Here is a 26,823-nt window from a genome sequence, read left to right on the forward strand (position 1 = left end):
CTCATACACATTAACATACGCGACATTTTGTTTATTTTTTAAGACGCTATAAAGCGTTCAATTCCTGTCGAAAAGCTCCGCACTTCTGGTTTCTTTTGCATCGGGGTCTTTTACGATTTGCCTTCCTTTAATTTGTTATAACTTTATGTACCAATTCGAATAGATATTTATTTTTTTCTCATAACAAATATCTACACACTTATTACTTACGAGGCCTTACTGGAGCTCATCAAGGAAACCGGAACTTTCTGCAGTTGTTCATCCGAGCATTCACTTCCTTCAGACATGATTGTATCGGTGGTGCCGCACTTAACTTGACTCTCTCAGCTTGTGTCTGTGTAATTATTTGTTTTTGCTTGAGGCTATTCGACTTGACTAATAGTGAAATTTTCGTTTATAGAAACACTCGCAATGTTTTGTGAAGTATTCTAATGAAATAAAAATCAGTTTTACTGAATTATCAGACTTTAAAGTGGCAAATGTTGGAAGCTAAGGTGTTTTAAGTTTACACAGTTTACACACACCTATATATGATACATACATATGAACATTAGAAGAGAAATATCACGAAAGTGTAACCTGGGCCAAGTTTGTAATAAAGGTGTAACGCATCGGTAAATATTGAAGCAAATTACAAAGTTATGAGAAGTTTTCGTGTACCTTCCCAACGGCCATAAATAAATGGGCAAATGAATTAAGCAACCCTTATATGGTTCTGTTATATAATATAACACAACAAAAGTAATGATAAGTACGATTTCGACTTTATATGACACATCTCTCATTTCAACTCATTAACATATAGTAATTTGTGGGTCTTCGCGAAAAACCCTTTAATGACATGCCATTAGGCAGCATATTATGATAAATTGTTATAAATTACTGTCCAACTATAAATTATGTTATTATCAGTTGGAAGGGATGCTAATACCATAAATGGTCTACATTATATCGAAGAGGTGTCATAAAACTTTGACGTCTATAAGCCACCAGTGAACAGATGCAGCAGACCCCCAAATGTTCATACACATACAGGGCGTAATCAATAATGATGATCAATAATAATGTATACAGCCTAATATATTATACTTTACATACATTCTCACATATAATAATGTATAATTGCATATTTGGTGTGATGGATTTGAAATCAGCCTTGAAATTTCTTCCCACGCTGCCATTAGAAGCCCTCTTGCGTATGAAACACACATCTACACACATGTACTTTTTGAATTTCAAGTACAGGTAACCAAATTCTCTTGAAATTATGACCTCAGTCTGTTTCCAAATTTCCTTATGGTCAATGCAACAACAACAAAGTCACTGAAATCCGAGTATTCGGAATCCATTGAAACGTGTAACCGAAGAACTCTGAAAGCTGAAACTAGTGCGAATTTGCGAAGTGCAATATGTTACTGCCTAACAAAATCTGAAGCAATCTATACTATATGTGTATATAATATGTGTGTGAATCGACTGACGCCGCGAGTCCATAAGTTAGTATTAATGACCAATCACATTAATTTCGACGCAATTTCAGCAGTTCATCGATAAATCCCATATTTGGGATTAACTCATTCAACTAATTTCGAATGTATAACGGTCGGCTAAAGTTATATAAAGACACAACCAGAATTGTTAAATAGACGATCATTACGCTCTTGGTAAGTTACGCGAAAATACGCGACACGAATCGGTGTGTGTACGAGTATGCAGTCGGCTAATGGACTCGGTTTATTAATTTTGATTTCTGCTAATTTCGTTATTTATTTCATTTTTGTTATGAATTTCAGCGCAGTGTTGTCGCTTTAGAGCTGACGCCTGGAATGCCAAATTAGGTTAATGACTACCAATGGAGGTGGTCATCGGGCTGGAATTTCTGACAGCTCGAGACAACTTCAACTATCAATGACACTAACCGAACAATATGAGCCATTATTGGTTCACATATGTATGGATGTGCATCGCATAAATACTCCTATTTGTTTAAATGTTGCACCGCACGTTGGTTATTTATTCAGGTAATCGATGGCATTACTTTCAGTAATTTATTATTATTTAGTATATGAGCGTATGTAATTATAATAGCTTTGTGTAATTATGTATAGTGGGTAATTTTTGGAAGAAATAGGCCACGGCTCAATGGTGCATTGAAGATGTTATAGATAATGGTATATATTGTATATACAAGATCATATATGTACGAAGGTGTAATTGTAATGTTGAGGAATATATTGGTCAAAGCCATGGATTTTCCGAAATATTAGTAATTTTTTGAGAATTCATTGTAGAATATAAGATTTGAGTTCTTCTAAGCTAAACATAGCGGAACTCCGCGGAAGGGGAAATACACGTATGTATTTGGCTTTCGCATAGTCATCCATCCTTTGTGCAGTCTCTTGTTAGTAAATATAAATATAAATATAAATATAAATATAACATGATTACACATCGATTTTTCTCATTCATATTTGTGAGCATGTCTGTAAATACGAAATTCAGTACTGACATGAGCGTTAAGCGGTACATTATGTTAGTATTTTCGACCGAATCACCTCAGTTTCGAAGCGAAAATTTAATATTAAATTAAGTCATCGCCGTAACTGTCAAAACAAGCACGAATTCGAATTCGGACCAACCAAAATACCCAAATACATCGAGCGTCAAAATAGCGACAAGAGCACGTACATAAATCGTTCGCGAGGCGTACATGGAAACACCTTAAATAAAAGTGAAAAACAGCGACCGCAACAAATGCAAGTGTGTACATACCTACATATGCATATATGTACGTATGTACGGATGTGTGTTCGTTAACGTTGGCATTGTAGGAGCGCGTGTATGGGAATACGAATACGTGAACTTACAAATGTTGAAATAAGCGACGTCAAAGCGCAGCAATCAAATAAATAAAATGTCAAACACAGAAAAGCTGAAAACCTCACTGCCTAGTGGGTAAGTGATCGAGTGTGCAGTAAGCAATTACATATCAACACACATACATGTATACTCGCACAAGCGGGTATTTGCTCCAGTGGGGGTCAACTAAGCGAACACCGAAATCAACAACAGGCATATTGCACAACAATAACAACACACATACATAAATATGTATATACCATCAACATATTTACACCAGAGCGTATGTATGTATGTATGTATATTGGACTATTAATAGAAGCAGTAGCACTGTGCAATGAAAATATGGCAAATTTTATGGCTTAGGAAGTTCTATATATTATAGGAACAGAGGGAACTAAGTGTTAAGTAATATACTGATACGGCCATGCAGCTCAAATCGCACTAGATGTTAACTAGTTGTTAGCCGTCTTAACAGTAATTGCGCATTAAGGGATGATTTAAGGGAAATATTCTCGGCAACTGAAATGGGGTGGGTTACTTCTGGGCTTTAGGGATCATGATTTTCTAATGCTAACAAACCTTCAAAAATAATAATATTGGAAGGAAGGATAAAATAAATCTGAAGCTATTATTTCAAACAGCAGCATTTAAAATTCAAATATTACTAATTGATTATCTCCCATTAAATCCCAAAATAAAGATAAAATTTGAAAATATGTAGCCTCTCGTGGCAAATGCTTCACAACGCAGCTCATGTTGCACGCATAATCAAAAAAAAACCATTCAAAGTGTTCGAAAACAAATGCGAAAGTGCGAAACCCCTGTCAAAATTAGCAGCTGCTTTGGATCCGCACTGTCACTGTAGGTAAATATTGTTGTTGTGCACATTTAAATATTCATGTGTTTTGTTGTTGCATGTGTTGTGTCGTCAGACGCCTGACCGATTGGTTAGTCATGCAAAGCTTAAGCTCCTTACTTTGTTGTTCTTAACGTCATATGCATGTTTTCTTCATATTTATTATGACATTTGATACTCTCCTCTTCCGAAGCGATGCAATTGACCAGCAAACGACCACCAACCGGGCGAAACAAGTTTGCTTTTTGCTCTTCCATTGAGTTTATGAAATGAAGTTCAAGCAAATAATCAGAATTTTGGTCGCCGCAACATATGTACCCAGAAAGCAAAGTTAAGTGTTTGTGTTTGAGGGGTGAGCACCTGTGCGTATTTATAGCGATTTGATTTATTAACGGTCTTAACACGTTTATGTTAGTCATCTGTTGAAGATATTTGTAGTGAAGTTGAAATGAGTCGACTTTACAACTAAGTCCTCAGAAAAATCCCATGTAATCTTTACACCTGATAAATAGAGATCTTTCTGAATCCATTGGACAATCGTAGGAGTGGTGAGTAGAAGAAGAATCATAAGTAGGCCGTTGTAGTGGCGCCCCATGTTTAAAAATATAAAATTAATTTTGGAATTGGGTCAATCAGCAACAGAACGGAGTCACTCGTTATAAATAACTTCACACATTTCGAACATATTTCACTGGTTGTAGCTCTACAACACACCCAAGCTTGTACTATGGATATATAAAATCCATTATGGTTCGGGGCCCAATATCTACATGCTCTCGAGCCCGTGTAGGTGTATAGAGAGCACTCATATTGCTCAGCAATTCCGCGATGTGCTCCTCTTTTGGAATAACTAAATCTCATCTCTACAGATTCATTCTTTTGTATGTATATCATTTATGAGAAAAGACGCTGACTACGAAATTGCCACTCGAATGTATGATGAGCCCGAAAAAGAATCGTTTACAGAATTTCACTTTTTATTATTAGAGAGCTATCCCAAGTACATCAAGCGTCTATGTGTGTGTATTTGAAAAATTTCCAATGGAAAATAAACATATTAATGTGTTGTGTTTGTTGCTTGTGACTCATTTCACGGTCGCTGGATATTATTATTCTTATATTTTATTGCGTTTACTATTTACTTGTTTTTTTTTTTCGTTGAATATTTGACTCATTTACGTCACAACATTAGGCGGTGTTTATTGCTTTTGTGTTTTTTGGTTTCTTGTTTCTTGTTTGAGACGGCACAGGTTGGTTCCAACACCTCAGCACCTCGCAACAACACCGCTTTTTGGTGTATAAACAAGCCGAAATTTCGAAGGCGTGGACGCGGCAAACGCATAAATACGCAATGAAATTGTGCGCACAAGTGTCCTTGAGGACACGCAAGTACATACATAATACAAAAAAATCAATTTACATGCTTATATACTACAATTCTAATGTAACTGTATGTATATCATAGAACTTTTAACATGGTCTACGAGCTCATACGAGGTGTGTTAAGAGGTAAGTTGAAATTTTGAATTTTGCAGTGCACGTTGTCAAGGTATTATCCGGACAAATCTCCGAACAGCTTTTATTAGTTAAATCTTTAGAAGTTGAGAGGACCTTCAGCAATATCGATCCTTCAATCGAAGCCTCACACTAAACCCAACATAGAGCATTTCCAAGAGTTGACAGCCAGAGTAAGAACAATCAAAAATCTAATTTTAATTATTATTTGTTTCCCGAAAAAGTCATAGTTTGAAATTTTGACATTACCGCATTACTCTGAGATTTAGACGATTTCGCTCTCTCTCTCTCTCTAGCGGCGTGTAGCATCATATATTATTTATGCTATTCGGGACCAAGAAACTTATGTTCCGATAAAAAATACGAAAATTTCAAGTCATAAAAGCATATAATATAAAAAGAAAAATTATAAGAAATAATAAAGGAATGGCAATTGGAAAAAAATATGAACAAGCGTGGGAGCTATTGTGGATGCGTGCCTGGAAGAAGAATGGAATTAGTGATGTTGCTATTACTCGCCAATTAAAATACGATTTACCCGAAGCGCCCACCGCATATGAATGTTGAATATTGCATAGATTCACACAGAACGCACATTACAACATTTGTCCAGAATATGCTGATGTTTATGCCGTAAGCACCCTTGAGCTTATGTATACTCATATAAATGGGAACATAAAAGTTTACCACCAACCACTCAAGCAAATGGAGACCGTGTGGGCCGCGAGGAAAGTGTACTTGCACGCATTTTCACTAGGTGGGACTTACTTGTAATCGGATATTCACAGTTGCAATGGGAAATGACCACAAGCTAACTACAAGGCAGTAGTATCCGAGGCACTAAATACATGCATATTCAAATCTGAGAATGCGTATTCATTCATATTCTCATATTCATAAATATAAACAACCGCCAATGCCATGGATTTCCAAGCACGCCCCATTCATTTCTACGAATTTGCCGATTGAAAGTTCACAATTGGGTGAGACAAAGGGACAAAGGCTGCATCCCGGGAAATCATTTCTAATTTTGTCTCTTCTTTGAACATTTTTATCGGACTCGGTTCGAAGAAAACTCCACTGAAACAACACACACCTACACATATGAAATTCAGGCTCATGAGTTCTATTAATGAAATGAAAATGTTCTTCTCTTAAATATCACAAAGTGAAAAGGGTCAAGTAATTGTAGATGAAAATAGTAAATGTTATTGTTGGTCTTGGTTGGCGAGGTCACAGCTTCCTGTTTTGCTTTTACTGGCTCTAGTGTTTGATTTCATTACAACAACAAAGATACACTTGTTGTAAATTGTGGCGAAATTAATTACTTTCCTCCTTTGTCCGGCTCTATTTGTCGCTGTCGTTGTTGTTGTTGTTGTTTGCTAAGATAAATTTGAACACTACTCCGCCCTCGTAGTGTCGCTAACAATGCAGTTTTTTCGTGTGTATGTATGTGCGAGTCTGTCGAAGAATCGGTAATGAGAATTGTACCTCTATGATGTTCGAAAGTTAATTAATTAATTGTTTGCTTAATTAAATGACTGCCATTGGAAATCGATGATTGTCATGGAAAGGGGTCAAGCGTCTTCTCCACAATTTAAACTCAACTCGCGCTGACAAATGATGTGGGTAAAGCTTATTTATGTTTATATAGATTGTGTACATGTAAGAGCAGAGCTGACTGGTCTCCGGGTCTATTTTGTCTTAATTTGGTTAAATTGTAAATACATTGAAATTGAGCAAAAAACTGTAATTTAAAATCTTTCGTCTTTTCCTTTTCCGTCATTGAACTGTCTTTCCCTTTATATCCCATTTGTCACTGCATGACCCCAAATCGCGATGAAGACAAGGCTTACAAAGAAAAAGTGAAACTCAACAATAAGTGTAAATCAATCGCAGTGTCAAGCATAGCAGCTCTACATAGCTGTATCCATGCCATTTTTGCGATTCCGGGAATTTTAATGACCATACGAGTGATTGTGCGCCGCACGCAATGCCAAATGTCGTGACGAACAGCGCCCACGGCGTGGCGTCCTTGTGGAGGATTTTCGCGGCGCGAATTGCAAGGCCGGCGAAAGGGGGTAAATACGGGAAGTTTGCCAACAAAAAAGCCCTATCAAAAGCGGTTGCCAAGGAGAAATTATTCAGCAGCCAGCGGCAGTCGATCTACATGTGTAGCCCATGTGTATGTGTAGATGTCAGAAGTATAAGTAGATGTCCAAAATTTGGTACACATAAATACTAAAGTAACGAGTATACTACAAAAATAAAGAAGCTAGCAGAGAAATGTCGTATATCATACCAAAACCCATAAAAAGTCAAAGCGAAAATGGAAGTAGCTGAGTAGCTGATGAGGAATCGATCGGGTTCCTACTAGTTCTGAATATACACCAATAAATCTAATTCAAACTTTACGGTTTAATTTGTGACACAAAATCTGGTAAAAAATCTAATTAATTATAATTTGTTATCAGTGCACACATACATTTTTAAATTTTACATTTTATGAATTTGTGATTCATAAAATTTTAGCATCCACACAAATGGAATTAAATTTCCGGCCTCTCCATTTATGTACATATGTATGCATGTATGTATGCACGCATGTTCGTCAACATATCAGAGTTGTTTTGTGCTGGAACTTTTACCCTTAGCAGCTCGTTCGCTGTTTGTCACGTACACACAAGTCGGTCACTTAGTGACTCGGTGTCACAATGTCCCGTTGACTTGACACGCAGTTTGACATTAAATTCAAGTTAAATTCACCCATCGGGATACAGGCAAAGTGACAGAGCTGCAAAAAGGCGAGCAAAGGCAAACATCAGCGGGAGCCAGGCAAACAGATGCAAGCACACACACACTCTTGTACTTATACTCGCATATAACGCCAACATGGGGGAGGAGTGTGAATAAACCAGCTTGAAAGAGAACTGCGTAAACACAAAGTTGATGAGCTGCGCGACAGAGGATTGATGGAGAAAGCCATTTAGAGCCAAGCATCGACTACTGGAGTAAAATATGTACTAATATTTGTATTTGCACAAGTCCACTATCAGATCCACATACACATAAAATCACATGTGAGTCGTTTAAGGCAAAAACAGTTGACAACTTGTTCGGGAAAACTCAAAGAATGTTAAAAAATATAGAATTTAAGTAAAATTGCATAATGCAAGAAAACAAATATTCATCGCGACGGAGAGGACAGGAGTTCTTATGGCATGGACTAAGGGTCTAGCTTAAGCCCAGTTCAACTTACTTTTCCGAAAATCAAATTTAACGGTACTTTTGACTAAGAACAGGTGTGGGATATTTCTCGTTAAAAGTCTTTGATAAGTTTGATTAAAACGCAAATAAGCGAGAAGCTTCGTTCTTTTTGTCAACCTGCTTTTCAATTTAAGTTTGTAGCAGCGAAGCGTTTTTCAAGGAATTTGTGTGCCCACGACATGCCAGGGAACGTTCAACGTTCGGCAAATCCAAAACAAATAAGAAGTGTGAGTTGCTATGCAAAGCAAATTTGACAAAGTCACGCAAGTGAAGAAAAGGGTATCATAAATGATGACCCGCAATGCAAAGGCTGTCAAGTAATTATGTAAAAGCCGACTGATAGCGACAGCGAATCCAAATACGAAGAGAAAATGTACAAACATGAATTCGACTTTGATGTATTAGTTTATAAGCGTTAGCAAACAGCGCTGTCGAGAAGCCAGTGAAACCCTCTTTGATCTAAAACTCAAATCGACTTTCAACGAAATCGAAAGCAAAATATGTGAGGTTATGTAAAACATACGTTTAACATAATCATGGGGGATTGCGATGAGAGTAAGACAAAGTGGTGCCAAGAGGCTATAGTTGAAAGAATATCAAACATTTTATAAAAACTTTAATCATCACATCTATTACACTTCTCATTTTATTGGACTCAGAACCAGTACACACCTAACCTAACTCTTCAACCTAGTGCATACCCGATGGTCCTTACTACTTATTTTTTGTCCGCGAAGACAGAGCTTCACTCATGCCATGCCATGATCTCACAACTTGTAACCTTGCAATTACATTGCCCGCGACTGATCTATTGTGAGCATATCAGAAGATGAATAATTGAACGAGAATTCCATAAGAAATATTTGTTGTTTGTGTTTCTCCGCGAGAAATGAGCAATGCGCTGATAACCTCCTCTCTTGGAAAGCGCTAAAAATAGTCGGAGGCATAAATAACAGGTAAATAATTTACTGTTAAATGGAATGATACAAATGAGTCAATTATATTTCATAACGATTTCTATAAGCTGACATTTGAACTACAATTATACATGACAAATGTATAAATATATGTATGTTGTTTCTAGAGGAAGTTGAGTTGACGCTCTTTTAGTCACGTTCACGATTTGCAATGAAAAAAAAATGAAAATGTTGCACGAAGGCCGCAGCAAGTGTGAATGCAAATAATAATAAACTGAATGGGAAAATGGCATGCTTTTCCGCACCAATAGAATCCAGCTGTTTATTTAAGGAACAACTTATCAACAACAGGAACTTCTTTTTTAGTTTGTTTGAAATTGTTGTTTAATATGTCGCTGCCGCCTTCAAGACGCTGGCTTCAAACCGACATGTGTCGCTATGTCGCGTCGTGTGGTCGTCTTTGTATGCAGAGCAGGAAGCTTGATCGCTGTTGATCCCTCTCCTTTCGATGATTTCTGAAAGTCACTGGAAAGACCTAACCAACCAGTTCTGCGGGGAGCTTGTATAACCCATTGTCTTATTACTAAACTCCTGAGGATTTAAGAGCATGTTCTCATTCAGCCAATATCACACACACAAAAACCAATTTATACTCATCCATTTACTAAATACATACATATGTATGCAAGTAAACGTATGTGCATAAGACATATGTTTTGCGAGAAGTCCCCGGAGCTGTTGTCTGCGATTTTTAAAGCAAATATCAGCGCAACGGCAATTTGGAACAACGCACGCCTTTTGTGTTGCTGTTGCCTGATTCAATTATAAAAATAATCTGCAAGATTTCTATCACTTTCTCGCTTTGCCGGCTGCGTCCTTATCGTTCTTGCTGACGTTGCTTTACACTCTCGGCGGAGGTCACAGCTTTTGCGCCTTAACTTCTGGCTGGCAATGCTTTGCGCTATTTCGCCCATAAATCGAACGTTGAACAAACCTTTCCCCGTTCGTTGTTTATGGACTTTCACTCTGCTTCATATGGTATATGGCTTTCGCTCTGTCATGTCTGAATTGTAAATCGTGTATTTTCTGCGAGGACTTTAACAGCGACAGATTGGATTTAAGTATTTGAGAATGGCATTTTAAACGAAAATACGCCTCATTTAAATTCCACACTGTTTTCACTGTGTTTGTTAAACAATTTTACTCGGGAAATGGTTGCTTTAAAATTAATCAAAAAATTAATTTTTTTAAAATTAAAAATTAGAATAGCAAGAAATAGTATTCAGAAGGCGCCTATAAAGCATAACGAGAGAGTCTTCGAGTTCTTTAGTCTTATATTCTAGCAGATTCTTCACAGATTTCTGCCACAACAATCATCCGCATTTTCGTTAAATATTCTCGGACACCGCGAGACCATAAGCTTTTTTGCTTTTCGTTACTTTTTGCTTTTCGAAAGCAAATTCAATTAAAAAGTGAATTTCGCATTTCATTTGGGAACTTGAAAAGCAGAAACGATACAGAAAACGTATGCGCGCACATGTGAATAAATTTGCAGTGAGTCTACTTCTTCTTCTTCCCATTTGCATTTAAGCGAATACTCATATTTCAACACAGAAAATGAATGTGTGTGTATTCAAAATATGATTTAAAAACTTTGAGAAATATTCATTTGCGCATTTCGCCAGCGCCATTCGCCCATTGGCCCATTCGCCACTCGTCGGCTGAATAATGCATTTGGCTTTTTAAATGTAAGTAAATATATATTTTTTATTATCGCAGCCATTTCGTTTTCGATATGAGCACACATTTTCATTTTGCGCCGCTTCGCTTAGGTGAATTATGCGCGCACATGCGAGAATGTTAATGCGCAACACACATACATACATGGACACATGGAGACGCGGAGACGCGGACCTGCGTTTGTAAATTTAGTCTCAGCAATTCATATAAACAAAGAAACACAATGTTAAAGAATGACCCATATTTCATTTTAACGCGTCTGCCGTGAACTTAAGCATTTCGAAACAACAAAAGCAAAAAACAAAAATCCACAAAATGGTGCACCCCCAACAAAGTGCGGCTGTGGGGTCAGGTGTGGCAAATACAATGGAGCAACCGATAAACGGTAATTTGTACACCGTTTATTTCCATGAATAAATATATCTCATGTACTTCGTGTAATTACATAAATAATGCATACAAAATAACGGTTTTGAGTTACAGCACCAAACGAACCTTACAAGTTCTCCCTCGGAATATAAATATACAAATTAATGCGAATATTTTTGGTGTTTTTGTTTGTAGTTTGCTCAGGGATTCATCAAAACATTATGTAAATATGCGCATAAATACATATGTATGTTGACCTTTTAGTTGAAAATACTCCCCACTATACATGACAATAGCATGTATTATAAATAGCAAATTATGCCCCAATTGGTCTCATATTCGCAGTATGCCTTGGGAATAGGGAAAATAAGTGGGCGATTTTTAGCTAAAAATGTAAGAAGAATGTAATGTTATGACGCACAGCAACTGGCTTGGCAATGCTTTCGAAGATACAATTTCGAATGACAAATTTGAAAATGCAATTTTTCTGCATTTTCATGGGTCACGATTTCTGCATAAACTCCAATTCGCTTCTTCTTCTATTTGTAATGGCCAACAAAAAGGTCGCAAGGTCAGTTGTTTTTCTTTCTCGTCCATTCCGTGAGGAATTATTTACTTCTTCAGGGCTTCCTGTTTAGGCATTTGACAAATCGCAGCTATTAATTCACTATTTTTCTCTTGCTAGGCATTTCAATATTCATATTTTTATATCGCATTGTTTCTTTTTTATCCTCAACAGTTGATTAATGGCATGATTAGCGCATCGTGTTCATAACTTCTACTCTACTAAGAGCTTCTACAATATTGGACTGTGTTGGTACGGCAAACGCACGACTTGTAAAATTCACAAACATATTTCAATAATAAAATTAAAAACGAAACGTATGCTGAAGCCTTTTATAGCTGCCATGATACAATCTGAACGAAGCATTATCCTTCCACTTTTTTGGTTTACTAATGAAACTGAAAATTAATACAAGATCTATTTTTGTCCCCAAGTCAAAATAGTAATCTTCTTATCCATCTAAAAATTGCGAAAATATAATCTAAGTATTACCAATACATAAATAGAATTGCCTTGAATATAAACTTCGACCAAATTTCAGCCGCAACGTCGTATGAGTAATTTTTAGTAAAAATTTTTTATTGAAATGGAATGGAAAGGAGGTTCCCAATTATATTAGCAAGCATATAATACAATGTTTATGTGTACACAGTATATTTCTGGCTTTTAACTACGGACAGCAGCAGCAGCTGGTGAGAGTGTATGTGACGTGGAGCAAACTAAAGCTTAGATGTGGATCAAAATGAAATAATTGCGTTGAAAATCCATTTAACCATTTATTTTTATTTATCGCTTTATTTTTCCAGTCTATACTTAGTTATAAATAAATTGGAGGTTTTTATGCCTCAAAAATACCAATGTATACAATTACCAATTAAGTGGCCCCAAATATGCGCTCGACGCATTTTCGAACCAATTCCACCTTCACTAAAACGCTCGAGCACAAAGCGTTGCGTGCACGAAATCAGCGAATCGACGCTGCACTGCGACTCCGCACTCATTAGACGCCGCTTAATGCGAGCGCTTTCAGTTCTCTTTGCGCTTCGCTATATTGAAGCTAAGCCAGCACAATTAATTTGCAGCTAATTCAAAATAAATTGTGCATTGTTGTGCAACTGTCAGTGGTTAACGGATTGACGCGCTAACCAATTGAGCATTACGTATTACCAGCGTAATCCCCTACGGCCACCCGCAGGCGAGTGAGGAGTCCAGCATAATATGCCTGAACGGAGTGTGAGAGCATTCATTGCCTACTCCATATAAGCTGACGGCGATTGTGTGGCGTTTTTACAAATGTTTTTGTAATTAAATTCTGTATGTAGGCGTAGGCTCCGATTTGGCAAGTAAGAAACAGATAAAATAAATAGAAACTCAGCATTCTAGGTCATAGCAGCAGCATCAGAACATACAACAAGAAACTTGAAAGCGCTCCCCCAACACAATTAAGACGCGTTGTTGTTGCAATTAAAAATTTAAGCAAACAATTGTCTCCACCCCGCTCGCTGTCAATGGGTACCCCTAAACGGCAAGCAGCACTTTTGCCAGAATGCCAGAAAAGACTCATTAATTTCATAAAAATGGCCAAAGTTCGCTTGGTGAGCTTCCAGCAAAGTCAAAGCGGTCCTCCATGGCGTATACGCAACTACAAAAGTAATATGCAATAGTCTCCAGCTTCAACGCCTCCGCGAGCACCTACAACTACTTCTGCACGTCAACTTCCAGTGGATGTTGTTGTTTATTTCTAATTATCCATTACCCACTCAACAACTGTTTTGCTGTTTAGCTCTTTATCCAAATGTTGCCTTTTGCTTTCAAATATTTTATTGCTAAAGTTTCACTATTTCTTTTTACCGTTATTATTATTACCGCTATTATTGTATTAAAGTTGTGCGAATAGGTGTTTACACTCTTGTCAAAGCACTTTCGAAGATTAACTATGTGTTGTGTGTGGAAATCAATTTTCCAATGTCTGTTACCCAACTGTGGCGGTGTAAATGGAAGCTGAGGTTGAGGTTGAGAACTTTTTACCTTACTCACCACTATATATTGATGGTTGCCAAATAAGATAGCAATAAAAATAAAAAAATGCAAAAAGAAAGTTTATATTTATACAGGATAAGCTTCATGGGGATACTGTGTGCTTTCGCAGGCCATAAATAACCTTTCCTAGGTATCATAGGAGTGTGTGTTTATATGAATTAATCGAATATCTGTTTGCATTGCACTGGATCCCACTCTGTTCGACCAAGGTTCGACCAGAACGACCTAACGCCATATGCGTCTGATAGTGAAGGAAGAACAAAAGGCCGTTTCATTTGATTAAGTAGAGATATTTTCTTGTATGCAAGTCATTTTATTTATTGCATATATCTGTAAGCAAGGCAAAGATAATATCATGGACTCCGAGGATATAGTTCAAACCGAAACCAGAGAATTTCAAACCAAAACTAGAAAATGTTCTATTGTCAGAATAAAAGACACCTCAGGTCCAACAACAAATTCGTATTGCCCTCTCTTATTCGCTGACATTTTTCAGCCAGTGCTCATTAGCCAATGCCGGCAGACATGATGCGAGCGTAATTTTGATCTAATTTGTCCTAATGGACGCCAAACAACACGAACATAAAATGCAGACACACACGCGCATACAGCTGTCGCCAGTGGAAGGAGTGTTTGTAACTCGGCAGCTTAGCAAATTTGTTGCAATAACTAATCGCTCGCTATCAGCCTGAGCGTGCGTCCTTTCGTGCCATGCCGTTTTGCCGTTCACTAAGCTTGTCCCTGTCTGTGCATCGTCGAGTGAATGGTCGCTGGTTGCTTCCATTTCGTTACAATGGCGGTGCACCCGGGCGTATGAGTTATTATCGTTTCGCTGACATCTATTGTACTACAAATGCCGCTACTTTGTTGCAGTTATGTGAGCGTTCGACCCTTTTAGGGAACAAGCGTTTATAGCGTATTTCATACCAGATTGGCATGTCCGATTCGCCATAAGGATAAGTAAGGCGGATGTGGGTGATGAGGACATGTGCGGCCATAGCGGGGGTTGCGGTGTGTGCCACCTCACGATACTTTGACAAATAAGCTGCACACTCAAGTAGTCATGCGCTTCCAGCCACGTGCACACACCGATGCGACCTTTTTCGGCTCATATTGTCGATACTTTTGTTTGCCCTGCACTTTTACCCAGAGTGCATGGACGTAATAAAATCAAATTTGGAATGTATTTGCGATTCTTTTAACGCTACCGTTTGGGTATTTTGAAGTGTCTACTGAATATTTACTCCAAAATTATAGTGAATCTTCGGAAAATAGGAAAATACCAGCCTTCCTGAAATTTATTTGATGAGTTTCTCCAAATAAATGTCCAATAAAATCAAAATAGGAGTGCTATCAAATAAAGTTTTCAAAAAATCGATAGTCTTGAAGTCTATTTTGGTTCTGTAAGAATTTACCGTCGCCGTCACATTCTTAAAATATTTGTATATCGTTGGGGTTTCAGAATATTAATCCATTAAGATGTTCTGCCAAAAATATATAAACTTGCACAATTCATATTTATATATACCTTTGAACGGCTTAAGAATAATGTGAACGACAATCACAACAAGCACTGGTTTATAAATAGACTTTTGCCAAGCGACCGCTGACCACACTTGGCAAGTAATGCCAGGCGTACGAAGGACGAGTAAATAAGCAATACGTGCAAGATATAGTCAGTCGAAGATATCCTTGAGTGTGTCTGTGTGACCATACAATTTTATCGCTTTCATGAATAAGCTGAAATTTTTGCGGTGTTTAACATATGTGGCGGCATATTTGCCGCCAACGGACTTCCGTTCCACTTTTGCAGCCAAACACTACACCACCATATACACACAGCTACGCAAGTCGTTTGAGTGAAGAGGTGAGTGTACAAGGATTTTAGATTAATTTCCCGTAAGTTCGAGCCAAGGCACTTAGCCTCACAGGGATCAAGCGGGTAGTTCACGCTCTAAAATTACCATAACACGGTCGAGTGTATTCATACATTTGCTGTGATTTATGTCTTAATATAATACATATGTATGAGCGGTGTTTGTTGTTATTATTGCAATTATTGTTTTCTGTTGCCATGGCATGCAATGAGTATTGACGTAGTTTGTAACCTCCTTATGGAGTCATTAGCCATGTACCGGCGGCCATATTGCAGTACTCAATAGAAAACAGCACATTCATGCTGTGTGAGTGCATGCACACATATGTTAAAAATATGTTCAAGATTTTAGGACTGTTACCATTTGGATATCATTCATATAGAAATACATATCCATTTCGAAATTTAAGGTAACAGAAATAATCCTTACCTGAATAAGTCTTGTATATTCTGGGCCCAGATGGGATATCTTGTTGCCTTGTCGATTACAAATTAGGAAGGAAGCTTCAGGTTACTCAATGCACAACTTTCGAAACCTATCTGACCAAGTTGTATTTAAAAGTTACGTAATTCCACGTTGAGTTGTGCCGCAGCCAACAAAGCAGTCTATTGGTAACAAACTCTTAGCTGTTGCAACTCCAAATTCACATATGCATAGGCAAATATATATGCAGCGAGGCACTGTTGCACGGCAATGCAGCGGAGAGTTAATTTACCGTTAGTTTTCATTTTCATTTCCTTGTACACAAGAGGACTTTTATAATCTCACCATGCTTTGTATTCATTGTGGTATTCAGCGTTAAGGAAAGTTTATGAGAGCAATTAATAACGGTGTAACTGTTTTGCAGCGGAAGTCCAAACAAAAACATAGTACGTTGAAAGGCAGTAGGCAGTTCCAGGTCAAAATAAATAAGTGAGCACAAGGCGCTGACATTCGCATACTCTCTTGCTTATGTAACACTTTCCCCGGCATGACCCGGTGACCTTTCAACAGAACTGCTAGGTACAATTGCTGGAGATGACCGCGAAAGTGTCGAGATGAGTTTGGTTGCTCTTGAAATGCACACAGTTCACAAATATTGGGTTAGTCCGAAGGCATTGGACCAAATGGTCGAGGAGAAAAGGAGTTCAAAGACAGAGTTCTCACTAAATTGATCACTTCTGTTTCCAACGGCGCAAGCCCTTGTAATCTCTGAACGGAAATTATAGCAGACGTTTTCATATATTATTAAGAGATTTATTGTAACCTAAAAAAATAAAGTCCCTCTGAATAAAAAATCCAATATAAATTAGTACGAGTTATGTTTTTTAAACTTCTAGTACTCGGAGATAGTATAGCAAAACTATGTACATATCTGTTTGTAGGTCTGGCGCCTTTATGTACGAATTCTCATGCCTTTATGTGTGACTTGCAGACGGTTGCCTATGAGGTAGATTCGGGAAGCGAAGTACCGTTAAAGCACGTATTTGCCGGCGTTCTTGCCTAGTGGCCGTGAACATGTCATTTGCGCCAGCTGGTGCATGCAACAACAACATTACTACTGTTGATAAAAGCATGAAGAACAAGTCATTAACACTAGTCTACACACATTCTTTAGTTTAGAAGCGACAAATAAGATGACTACTAGAAATGCACGCTCAATTTACAACAAATCTCAATATTTTGCTTTTTTATGCACTTGCGTTAAATATATCCCATCCGAGCAATGAAAAAATCTAATTTTCTTGACGAGTGCAGTCGCACAGACGCTTCGTCATTTGGTAATGCCGTTTTTGAAAATGTTTATCTTCTTCATTTTGTGCTCAAACACTTCCAGCAGACTTCTTCCCATCCTTTGTCGTATATTTCCTTTCCGTTGTCCCGACCATAGAGACACTTTATATTCAGTGTCATTGTGTGAAGAAGTCAAGTGAGTCGAGTGCTGCACCGACACTAAGTCACCTCACCTCCTACACCCTCCTTCCACCAACAAAATTCAGTCTCAGAAGGAAACCGTGAAAGTACACTTGCGACTGAAACAGGAAAGTAAACGGGGCAGTAATAGAGAAAAGTGCTCTGGCTGTTGCAACCATAGAGTGTTTGCTGCAACATGGTACCGTTAAATACGTAGAATAGAGTAATAGAATTTCATCTGAAGACTTGAGCCGTCGGGGCTCTCTGTGTGTGTCCGTGTGTTTGAGCGCACATTTGTGGTAGTAATAACCGTAACCATATTTGCACGTCCTCGTGTGTGTTGCACGTAACAGCTTTCTGCAGCAGCAGTCGGCAGTGGCGGAAATGAAATTATGGGCAACATTTGCGCCGCATTTTGAAATAAAAATAGCAGCGTGTGCGGAATTGCGAAAGGCATGCAGGAGTGGATGGTCGGCCATCTTTTAAGGGAATTGCAAAAACATGTCGAACATTTGAGTAAATTATGCGCTTACACAAGAGTATTTCATGGAAAGGCATGGCGATAGAAAGTGGTTAAGTATGAATAATTTTTGGTGTATTTCTTTTCATAAGAGTAGTTGTTGACATTTACTGTCCGTTTTTACCTCCACAAATCCCACATAAAAAACAGCGAAACTAACTATGAGCTGAGTTCGAACTATCGGAACTCAAATCAGTGTTGGAGACAAACTTAATTATTTCCCATTACGAGCATTCTTACTCCGGCTTCAATTATTTTTGTATCACTTGCTGGGCATTACTGGACCAAACATATACATAGTTGAATGGAAATCAAATACTGGGAAATCATATCGTCAACAATGTTGAGTACAACCACCACTTGAGTGTTTCGTCATAAACGACATGTCCTGATTAAATTGCAAAATACAGTATTTTTTGTATTTTTATTTACTTATAAATGCATTTGCAACGTCTGACAGTTACACAGAGAAGTCTTCTGCATCCTGCCCTCATTCTCCTCCATTGTGTTTTCACTTTCCGGAAGTTTGCAACATCATTCTGTTGACTGCAGAACATCTGACAACCGCTTGAATATACAGTCATGCGCTCAAACTACAATGTATCAATATGAAAATTATTGTGCAAATAAATTGTTTATCAGTTAGACGTCGCCAACAAGTCCTCTTTCAAACAGTTATTTTACCGTAGTCAAAGTTGTTGACAAACGAACAGTTACTAAATATAGAAACTCTTAGCGGTTTGTCCTCCAATTTTACAGTTACATATTTAATTGTTGGCATAAAATGCCTGCATGAAATCAGTCCGAATAAGGACTAAGATAACAATTCCCCTGTTTATACAAACAATTTGCGTGCAATTCGAGTTTATTCGCTGTTTAACAAAACAACTTCATACCAAAAACCGTAAGTTGCATTACGGAACAGTTCATTGACAGCTTTAAGTATTTACAAAAACATTTGGCACGCTATTGTTACTGTAGACACTCTAAACAGAACACTCGACTTTTGTTCAAAAACACGTTTCTTGTTGGTCACATTATTCAGAGAGTCAATCGCTTTTTTCTGCAAACTATAAAAGTGGCTCGCACATGTCACAAGGCAAAAAATAATCTAAACCACAAAGTGTGTGTTCGTGACAGGCGGGGGACGGAGGGTATCACACAACCCATTTACCTAACAATCTATCGACCTTTGCAGGGCTAACCGCTCTAAGGATCCCACTGGCGACGACCGCCCTTTAAACCGAACAATTTGTGGCAAACAAAGAGAAAAGGGCAAGAAAGCAAAATTTACGGCTTTTCAATGAGTCTTCTTTTATTGGCTTCGTTTTCTTTGATGAAATAAAAAATCGCTCTTGAAAAGAATACATTTGTAAATATAAATTGAAATGAAATTGGCTGCGTCGCGGCCGAGGCAGAGGGTTGATGCGGAGGTTTGAAGGAAGGGATGCAACTTAAATGCAAAAAGTTATCTAATTGCAGTGCTTGAAAAGTTATCTTGCGTTTTACACACCAAAAGGGGTGCTACATAACGGGTAAAAGATAAAAATATATATATATGTGTATATATGGTCTTTGGGTTTATTACTTAAATAAATTGCAAATACCAAATCGGACCGAAGTTTATTACAAAACCGATTTGAATTTCGTCTGCTTTAGTGCCATTTGAATCTCAATGAAAATCAGGAAACGCCATTGACAGCGTTTTTAAGTTGATCAGCTGTGAAATTCTATCCAACTGCCGTCTACAGCAACAAAAAGAGAGCAATGCAAAACGCGGATGCGAATAATTTCAGAAGAAAATCAACTCAGCTCACTGACACACTGTTGAAGTCATGTCGCAGACACTCCCTTCTACAGTAATCCAACGGACAAGATGGCGAAATTGAGAGTACAGTAATTGAAGTGAGTCGCACAAGTCCTGTGAGGCGTAAAATTTATTTAAAATTTTATTAGGACATTGTGGCGATAAATATTCTCCTGTGCTCTTATCGAAATATTCCAGTTTTATATAAATGTTTAGAATTGGTGAATGAGCATCTTAAGGAACATCTAGGATACCTTCTAAAAATCAAAGTTTCTAGCTTTCAATAAAATCAGTTATGGGACCGTTCAACCAATCCCCCGAGGCAGCATTGCATTTTAGTATAATTTCTAACCATTTTATAGACAACTGTAAATTATTTATGTGCGTAATATTGCACAAGTATCACTGTTCAGGCCACAAAAGTAAAAGAAAAATTAAATTCCGTAACGGAACAGAAAATGCCTTAGTTAATGAAATATCAAACAGAAATCCAATTAGACAACAGCCAAGCGTTTGATGCCGACGCCAACGGACAGGAAAACTGCAACTAAACGCAAAGTGAATTACATTATTACATTAGTTGAAGGCAAAAGTGACCAGAGACCTCGTATATCGCAGAATAAGCGAAACTCATGCATATGTACGAGTCGACTTGAATTATCACAACTCCACGATTTGACACCGACGACATTCTCGGTGACAATACCACCTGGGCAACAACAACAACATACGAAAGTTTGTGTATCCGTTCAATTTGCTGCCACTTGTTTGCCAAGTGAAATGTCATTCACCGCTAGTTAAATGTGTAAAACTTTTGCTGAGACAAGACTCGGAGTGCAGATCCACCGAGCGCAGCAAGCAGTTGCAAGACGACTTCAGTGGAGAGGCGAAGAACTTTCCCAACAGAAGGATTAGGAATGAAAAAAGTTGTCTAGTCGGAATTAATGCAGCTGCGTTGTAGTGCGCCATTTTTACAAAGCTTCGGCACTCACGAAGCCTTTATCTGATATAAACCATATGCATGCAAAAAGCAAAATAATTTCTGATCAATGGACTTTTTTTATGATCAAGCTATCAATAGCCGAAATAATACTTAACGGTAGCTGTGATAATGGTGCTATTTACATCGCAAAGTTAAAGAGTAATACCTGAAGAAACTTTTCGCCCACAATCTACTTCAGTTACTAAACTACAAAGAATTGACCATCCAACAAAGTTCCCAAGTCAGTTCATCATGAATATTGGATTCATCGGACTTACCTAAAAAGAAAAGAAAAGGAACAAAACATTTGATTAGTTTAAAAGTCATTTGACATGAAAAACTTAAAGAACTGACAACCTAAACACATTGTCACACTCATACATATCCCATATCCTTCAAACAATGAATTGTTCATTGACTGCGAAATGGAAAATATTGAAAGAAAGTAAGTAACGGAAACAAAAAACCCGAATTCTTTAGGAAATGCTTGTCTTTGTTCACACTCGTAAAGTCACACAGGTCATGTGTGTAGAGGTTGCCGGCCAGCCCGAAAGTTAAATATTGTATTAGGATGTCAGACAAAGGACGACAATATTCTCAATACTTAATGTAGGCCGACATTCTTTTATATTTATTTATTAATAAATTCATTAAATTTTCATTTTTCTTCTTCGCATTCTATACAAAAGCACATACATATATGAAAGTGGCTGGTAGCCAGAGCTCGGAGCTCGCAAAATTTTAGAAACTTTATACGACCTTGTGCAGATTTCAATTTCACCTTCTTTAAGCGACACAATTGAGGAATTAATATCAATACTAACGCATCGTTACAATGAAGTAACAAATTTCGTTTTTCAAATAACGTAAAATGTTTCAGAATAGATGGTATGGTTGATTGTTTTGTTTCATTTTAAAAGCGAATTCTCTGAAACAAAGAAACTTTCCAAATAGTACATATGCGTATGCAATAAATAGAGCACATCTGCACCCACGGCACCATAAAAAATTGTTTCTATTAAAACACCTACGCGAGAGGAGATCGCCAGCGAAAAAGAGTCACCGAATTTTCTGCTTCTTTCAGCCAAGGCACTGGCCACAAGAGAAATAAGACAGCGTTGTTGAAATAGACAACACAGATAAGCGATAAGAGAGAGATTTTCGTGAGTATGAGAGATGGTAGCTGAGCGCCGCCAAATGTGGTGCAAAGAAGAAATCATATGAACTGTTGTGTGGCGAGCGCGGGTTGCGCCTATCTTATCACATTCATCTCTGTAGCCAGATATAGATACCTGAATGTATATACTCATTTGTATGGCAGTGTGCGGGCGTGTAAGTAGACTTGTAAATATTTTTGCGGTAGCTGTGCCTTCAGTAATTAACTTCGCCGTGAACATGCTCGTAATGAGCTACCGGCATTTGGCGACGCTTCTGGTACCAGTAGTAAATAAAGGGTGTCTCGTTCCTTATGTGAAATATTTACCTTTACCAGTTTGTATAAACTTCCTCTCTTGAGTGAAATTTTGAAAAAAATGTACAATTTTGAAGTAATATTCTCCCAAGCCACTTGGAACCATTCTACATAACTCTTTGAAATTAAATTAAAGTCACCCAAAGTAGAACTCGCTATTGATATTCGGCATTTAGGTACATATCGGTGTGTTGAGTTGAATAGCTACTATTTAAAAAAAATATATATATATAAATATCTCTATAGTCTTTTCCAAAACTGACTTAAATTCTTTTTTTATCTTTTCGGACAGATTTTTTCCGAAGCTTTCGATGTTCAGAAAGCTCTTTCTGTAGCTGTACTCATATATCTACTATGTATGTACCAAAGCGGGTGTTTTATAATTTGAAAAATAAATTTCCGAATTCCCAAGCCAGTCGGAATCACATACATGTATTACAATTTCTAATTATTTCGCTGTGTGTACGAGCTTAAAAGGCAGAAAGTATAAAGAAATGGCAAAAACAAGTAAAACAATGAGCACTAATCGAGGCATGTACGACATGCATTGCTACATACCCATCTAGATGAAGCCACCTACTGAGGTAAATAGGTACGGATCTGTGTGTGGGAGTGTGTAGAAATCACGGCGAACCGCAACATGCCGCCGACAAAAAGTCTGCGATGCTAAGCCGATAAATTATGTGCAAAACAAACAACAAAAACAGAAACAAAGCAAAGCAGAGACAAGCGGAGAAATGGAAATCTGCGAGATGTTAAGTGATGTTAAAAGTTGCCTTTTGAGTCAAAATGTTTACACCAACACTTTAGGCAGAAGACAACGGGAAATAAATAAACGAAGTGACAGCAAAGCGTATTTAATTGTCAAAAAAGAACAAACGCGACAGCGACCAAAGTGAAATACATGTGTTCCTTTATACATACTCCTATACACAGATATTAAAATATAAATAAACAACAAGTAAGTAAGGTTTAAGTTCGGGTGTAACCGAGCATATTATCGTCTCACAATTTATTTGTTTAATTTTATTAATATAACAAACAATTTGACCCACATATTCGTCATATATAATATGTATATAACATAAAGTCTATTGAAAGTTGGAAACCCTAATATTAGTATGTGGGAGCTAGGTAAAGTTATTTGGCACGGGGACATATCATTAGAAGAAAAATGTTTCTTTTGACTTTCTTCAAAATATCTGAAAGACGTACCTATATTTTCGTTAAAAAATGTTCGATATATGGGGCCTTTAAAACATATGGTCCGTTTTCGGCGATTTTTAGAAGGACGATGCCACACAATAAATGCAGTATTTGTGCAAAGTTCTGTTCCGATATCTTCACTAGTGCTTACTATATACATATATTGTAAAGTAAACGATTCAGATTGACTTCAAAGTTCTGGTATAAAGGAAGTATCCGTGGTTGTGAACCGAATTGACCTATTTTTATAACATATCATTGGGATGCAAGAAAATATTATAAACCGAATTTCATTCAAATTGGTCGAGTAGTTTCGGAGAAATGGTTTTTGACCCATAAGTGGGCGGAGCCACACCCAATTAAAATTTCGTATACCAATTTGAGTGCAACCCTTCTGTAACATTATTATAATAAAATAATTTCAGGTTTCTAGTGTTTTTCCTTACTGTTTTATTAGTAGTTTTCATTATAATGATTATAATCCGATTTCCTTCATTTTTGGAGTGTAAAAGTTAGTATCTAAAAAAACGACTTTAGAGAGTTTGGTTTATATAGCTTTAGATACAAGATATGTACAAAAAACTAAGTAAGGGGCGGGGCTACGCCCACTTCCCCAAAAAAATTACATCCAAATATGCCCCTTCATAGTGCGATCCTTCATACCAAATTTTATTTCCATAGCTTTATTTATTTTGTTGCGAGTGTATAAAAATGAAGAGCTCGCACATTTGCAATGCAATTATGCCACTAATCAGATGAGACCAGTTCACAAATATAGAGATGCAGAACAAACAGAGAAATTTCAAATTAACTCCAAAACAAAGGCAAACTTTTTAATTGTGATGAAAAATTCCTAACTCACATAAAACAACAACTATTGGACGAAAATGTTCTACAAGAATATCAAAAATATCTTTAATACAAGAACGTTAGTATATATGAGTATGATTGATGGGGCGGTTCGAAAAGTAAAATAATTATTTGGTAAGATTTTATTCAAATTCAGTTCTTAATAATATATTTATATTTTAATATTTGCTCGACATTCCCACACTCAAAACCGAAAGTCGCAGCATCAGCTAATCAAACTGTGCTCAATGTTGGCAACACTTTGCAGCTACGTTGTTCAATAAAAATAAATATATAAATCACGTGAGTTCAGAAATTGGCTGAATTTGCGCTGAAATGCGAAAACAAATCGCAAATTTGGTTTTAATAATTGTATTTCAGCAAATCAATGTCAACTACAATTGAAGTGTGAGAGGAGTGGGAGCGCAAGTCTAGCCGCAATCTTGTATTACCTATTTGGTGATTAATTTCTCTACAAACATACATACCTACATATTTGTGAGGTGAACAGCACACACATTGAACACACACGTTGTTGAACACTGCACACATACATACATACATATAATACATATAATACATATAATACATATGTACACAGAAATACGAAAATTGTTTTTATTGTAGTAAATGTATGATGAACATATGTACATGTGTGAGTTATGAGTTGTCAATTGTCAATAACACGCATTGAATTAATCAAAATGTATATTGAGGGAATCGTACATATGTATGTCTGATTGACTTTCGGCAAACCATGCTCAAAATAGATTTACGTTTCTTAGTATCAGCATTTTTTATATTCTACATTTAGTTGCTTGACTACGCCAGCCACTTTTTCTTATTCTTCATTTGCTTGAAACTTCACCCTCCTGCATGGCCAATCCTCCATTTATCTATGAAAAGCAAATAATTTGATTAAGGAAAAGGTTGAAGGCCAGCATTTATTCGACGATGAAAGTTGAAGTTACTCATACGCTGTGTCGCACCACAAGTCAGGATATACAGGTATATATCAACCATTAAAAACTTTAAATAAAACGTTCGAGTTTGTAATAAAAATGCAAAAACGCATTAATGCGACCCAATTTGAACTGAAATTCGCTGCAACGCCAATGAACTTCGATTAAATATTTGGGCTCTCATACCCGTTAGACAAGCTTTTGCCTTAAATGTGAGCTGCACCAGCTATGCGCCAGTCCGTATGGGTGGCAACACCGGTTCGCAGACATCCAATGCATGGGGCACTGCGTCTGCGTATGTGCGTACAGGTGTAAGTACAGGCACAAAATCAAGTTTATGCTTAGACATACATATACACATACATATGTACTCGTATATGAAATCGACTTGTCTCACCTTGCTTCATTAGATATTTTCGCTATATCCATTGATCGAATTTCGACGTTAAATAGCAATCAGCCAGACGTTAAGTGATTCTTTATGCTGTTGCTTTGCCGTTTTATTTGCTTTATAGATAAAAATGTCTATTTGTTGTTGTGTGCTTCGCTTTCATGTACTTGCGCTTTCGCACCTGCTGCCTTAATCGCCGCTTTATTAGCTGTCACACTGCCGGATGCCAGACTGGTTGACTGTCTGGCAGTCGCACTGGCTGTCTAAACAATGGAATAAATTTACTCACAGAATCAATGAATGGACTTAAGTTGCGTAGAGTGACATGGCATGACATAGGATAGGTTATTGTTTCTTCGCACCCTTTGTCCGCCCGTCGCGCGCTTCGAAGTTCATGTGTTCGTGCCGCGAGAATCCAAACCCAACATTGATCCGCAAAAAGAAAGAAAGAAGCTAGAATTCACACCTCATTTATCATTGTCATTAAGCGAAGTGTGAACAACGGTACGAGCGTACGAGCATGTGGGCGACCGCGACACAGAGCGGAAGAAGGAGAGGTGTGGTAGGGCGTGGAGCGCTGTGCAAACACAGAATGACTTGCTACAATAATGTTTATTGCCTCTGAGCATTAAAGCCATTTGCCATTCAACGCAATTTCAGCGTGTGACTTTTGAGATAAGATGCACAAGAAAGTGTCTGTGATACACATTCGTTCCTCCTACTCGCACTCAGCA

The 26,823-nt window shown here is 37.5% G+C and overlaps 1 protein-coding gene across 4 annotated transcripts in view; it reads right to left on the reverse strand.

The window, feature by feature from the left end:
- Positions 1–26,823, reverse strand: part of LOC105221361 (cAMP-dependent protein kinase type II regulatory subunit) — a 65,950-nt gene that overhangs the window by 29,384 nt on the left and 9,743 nt on the right. The window contains exon 1 of one of the 4 annotated variants that reach the window (XR_003753374.2): positions 211–447. The exons of 1 other annotated variant lie outside the window; for it this stretch is intronic. Coding sequence is in view for 2 of the 3 variants with exons in the window: in XM_011198271.3 (XP_011196573.2) it covers positions 211–287 (77 nt within the window). In the remaining variant the exon portion in view is untranslated. Of the gene's footprint in view, positions 1–210; positions 450–26,823 lie in introns of those variants that run through there. 2 more of the 4 variants (XM_011198271.3, XM_029046266.2) reach the window with 2 other exon arrangements.

The sequence above is a fragment of the Zeugodacus cucurbitae genome, chromosome 6, assembly GCF_028554725.1.
Source record: "Zeugodacus cucurbitae isolate PBARC_wt_2022May chromosome 6, idZeuCucr1.2, whole genome shotgun sequence".
Lineage (NCBI taxonomy): Eukaryota > Metazoa > Arthropoda > Insecta > Diptera > Tephritidae > Zeugodacus > Zeugodacus cucurbitae.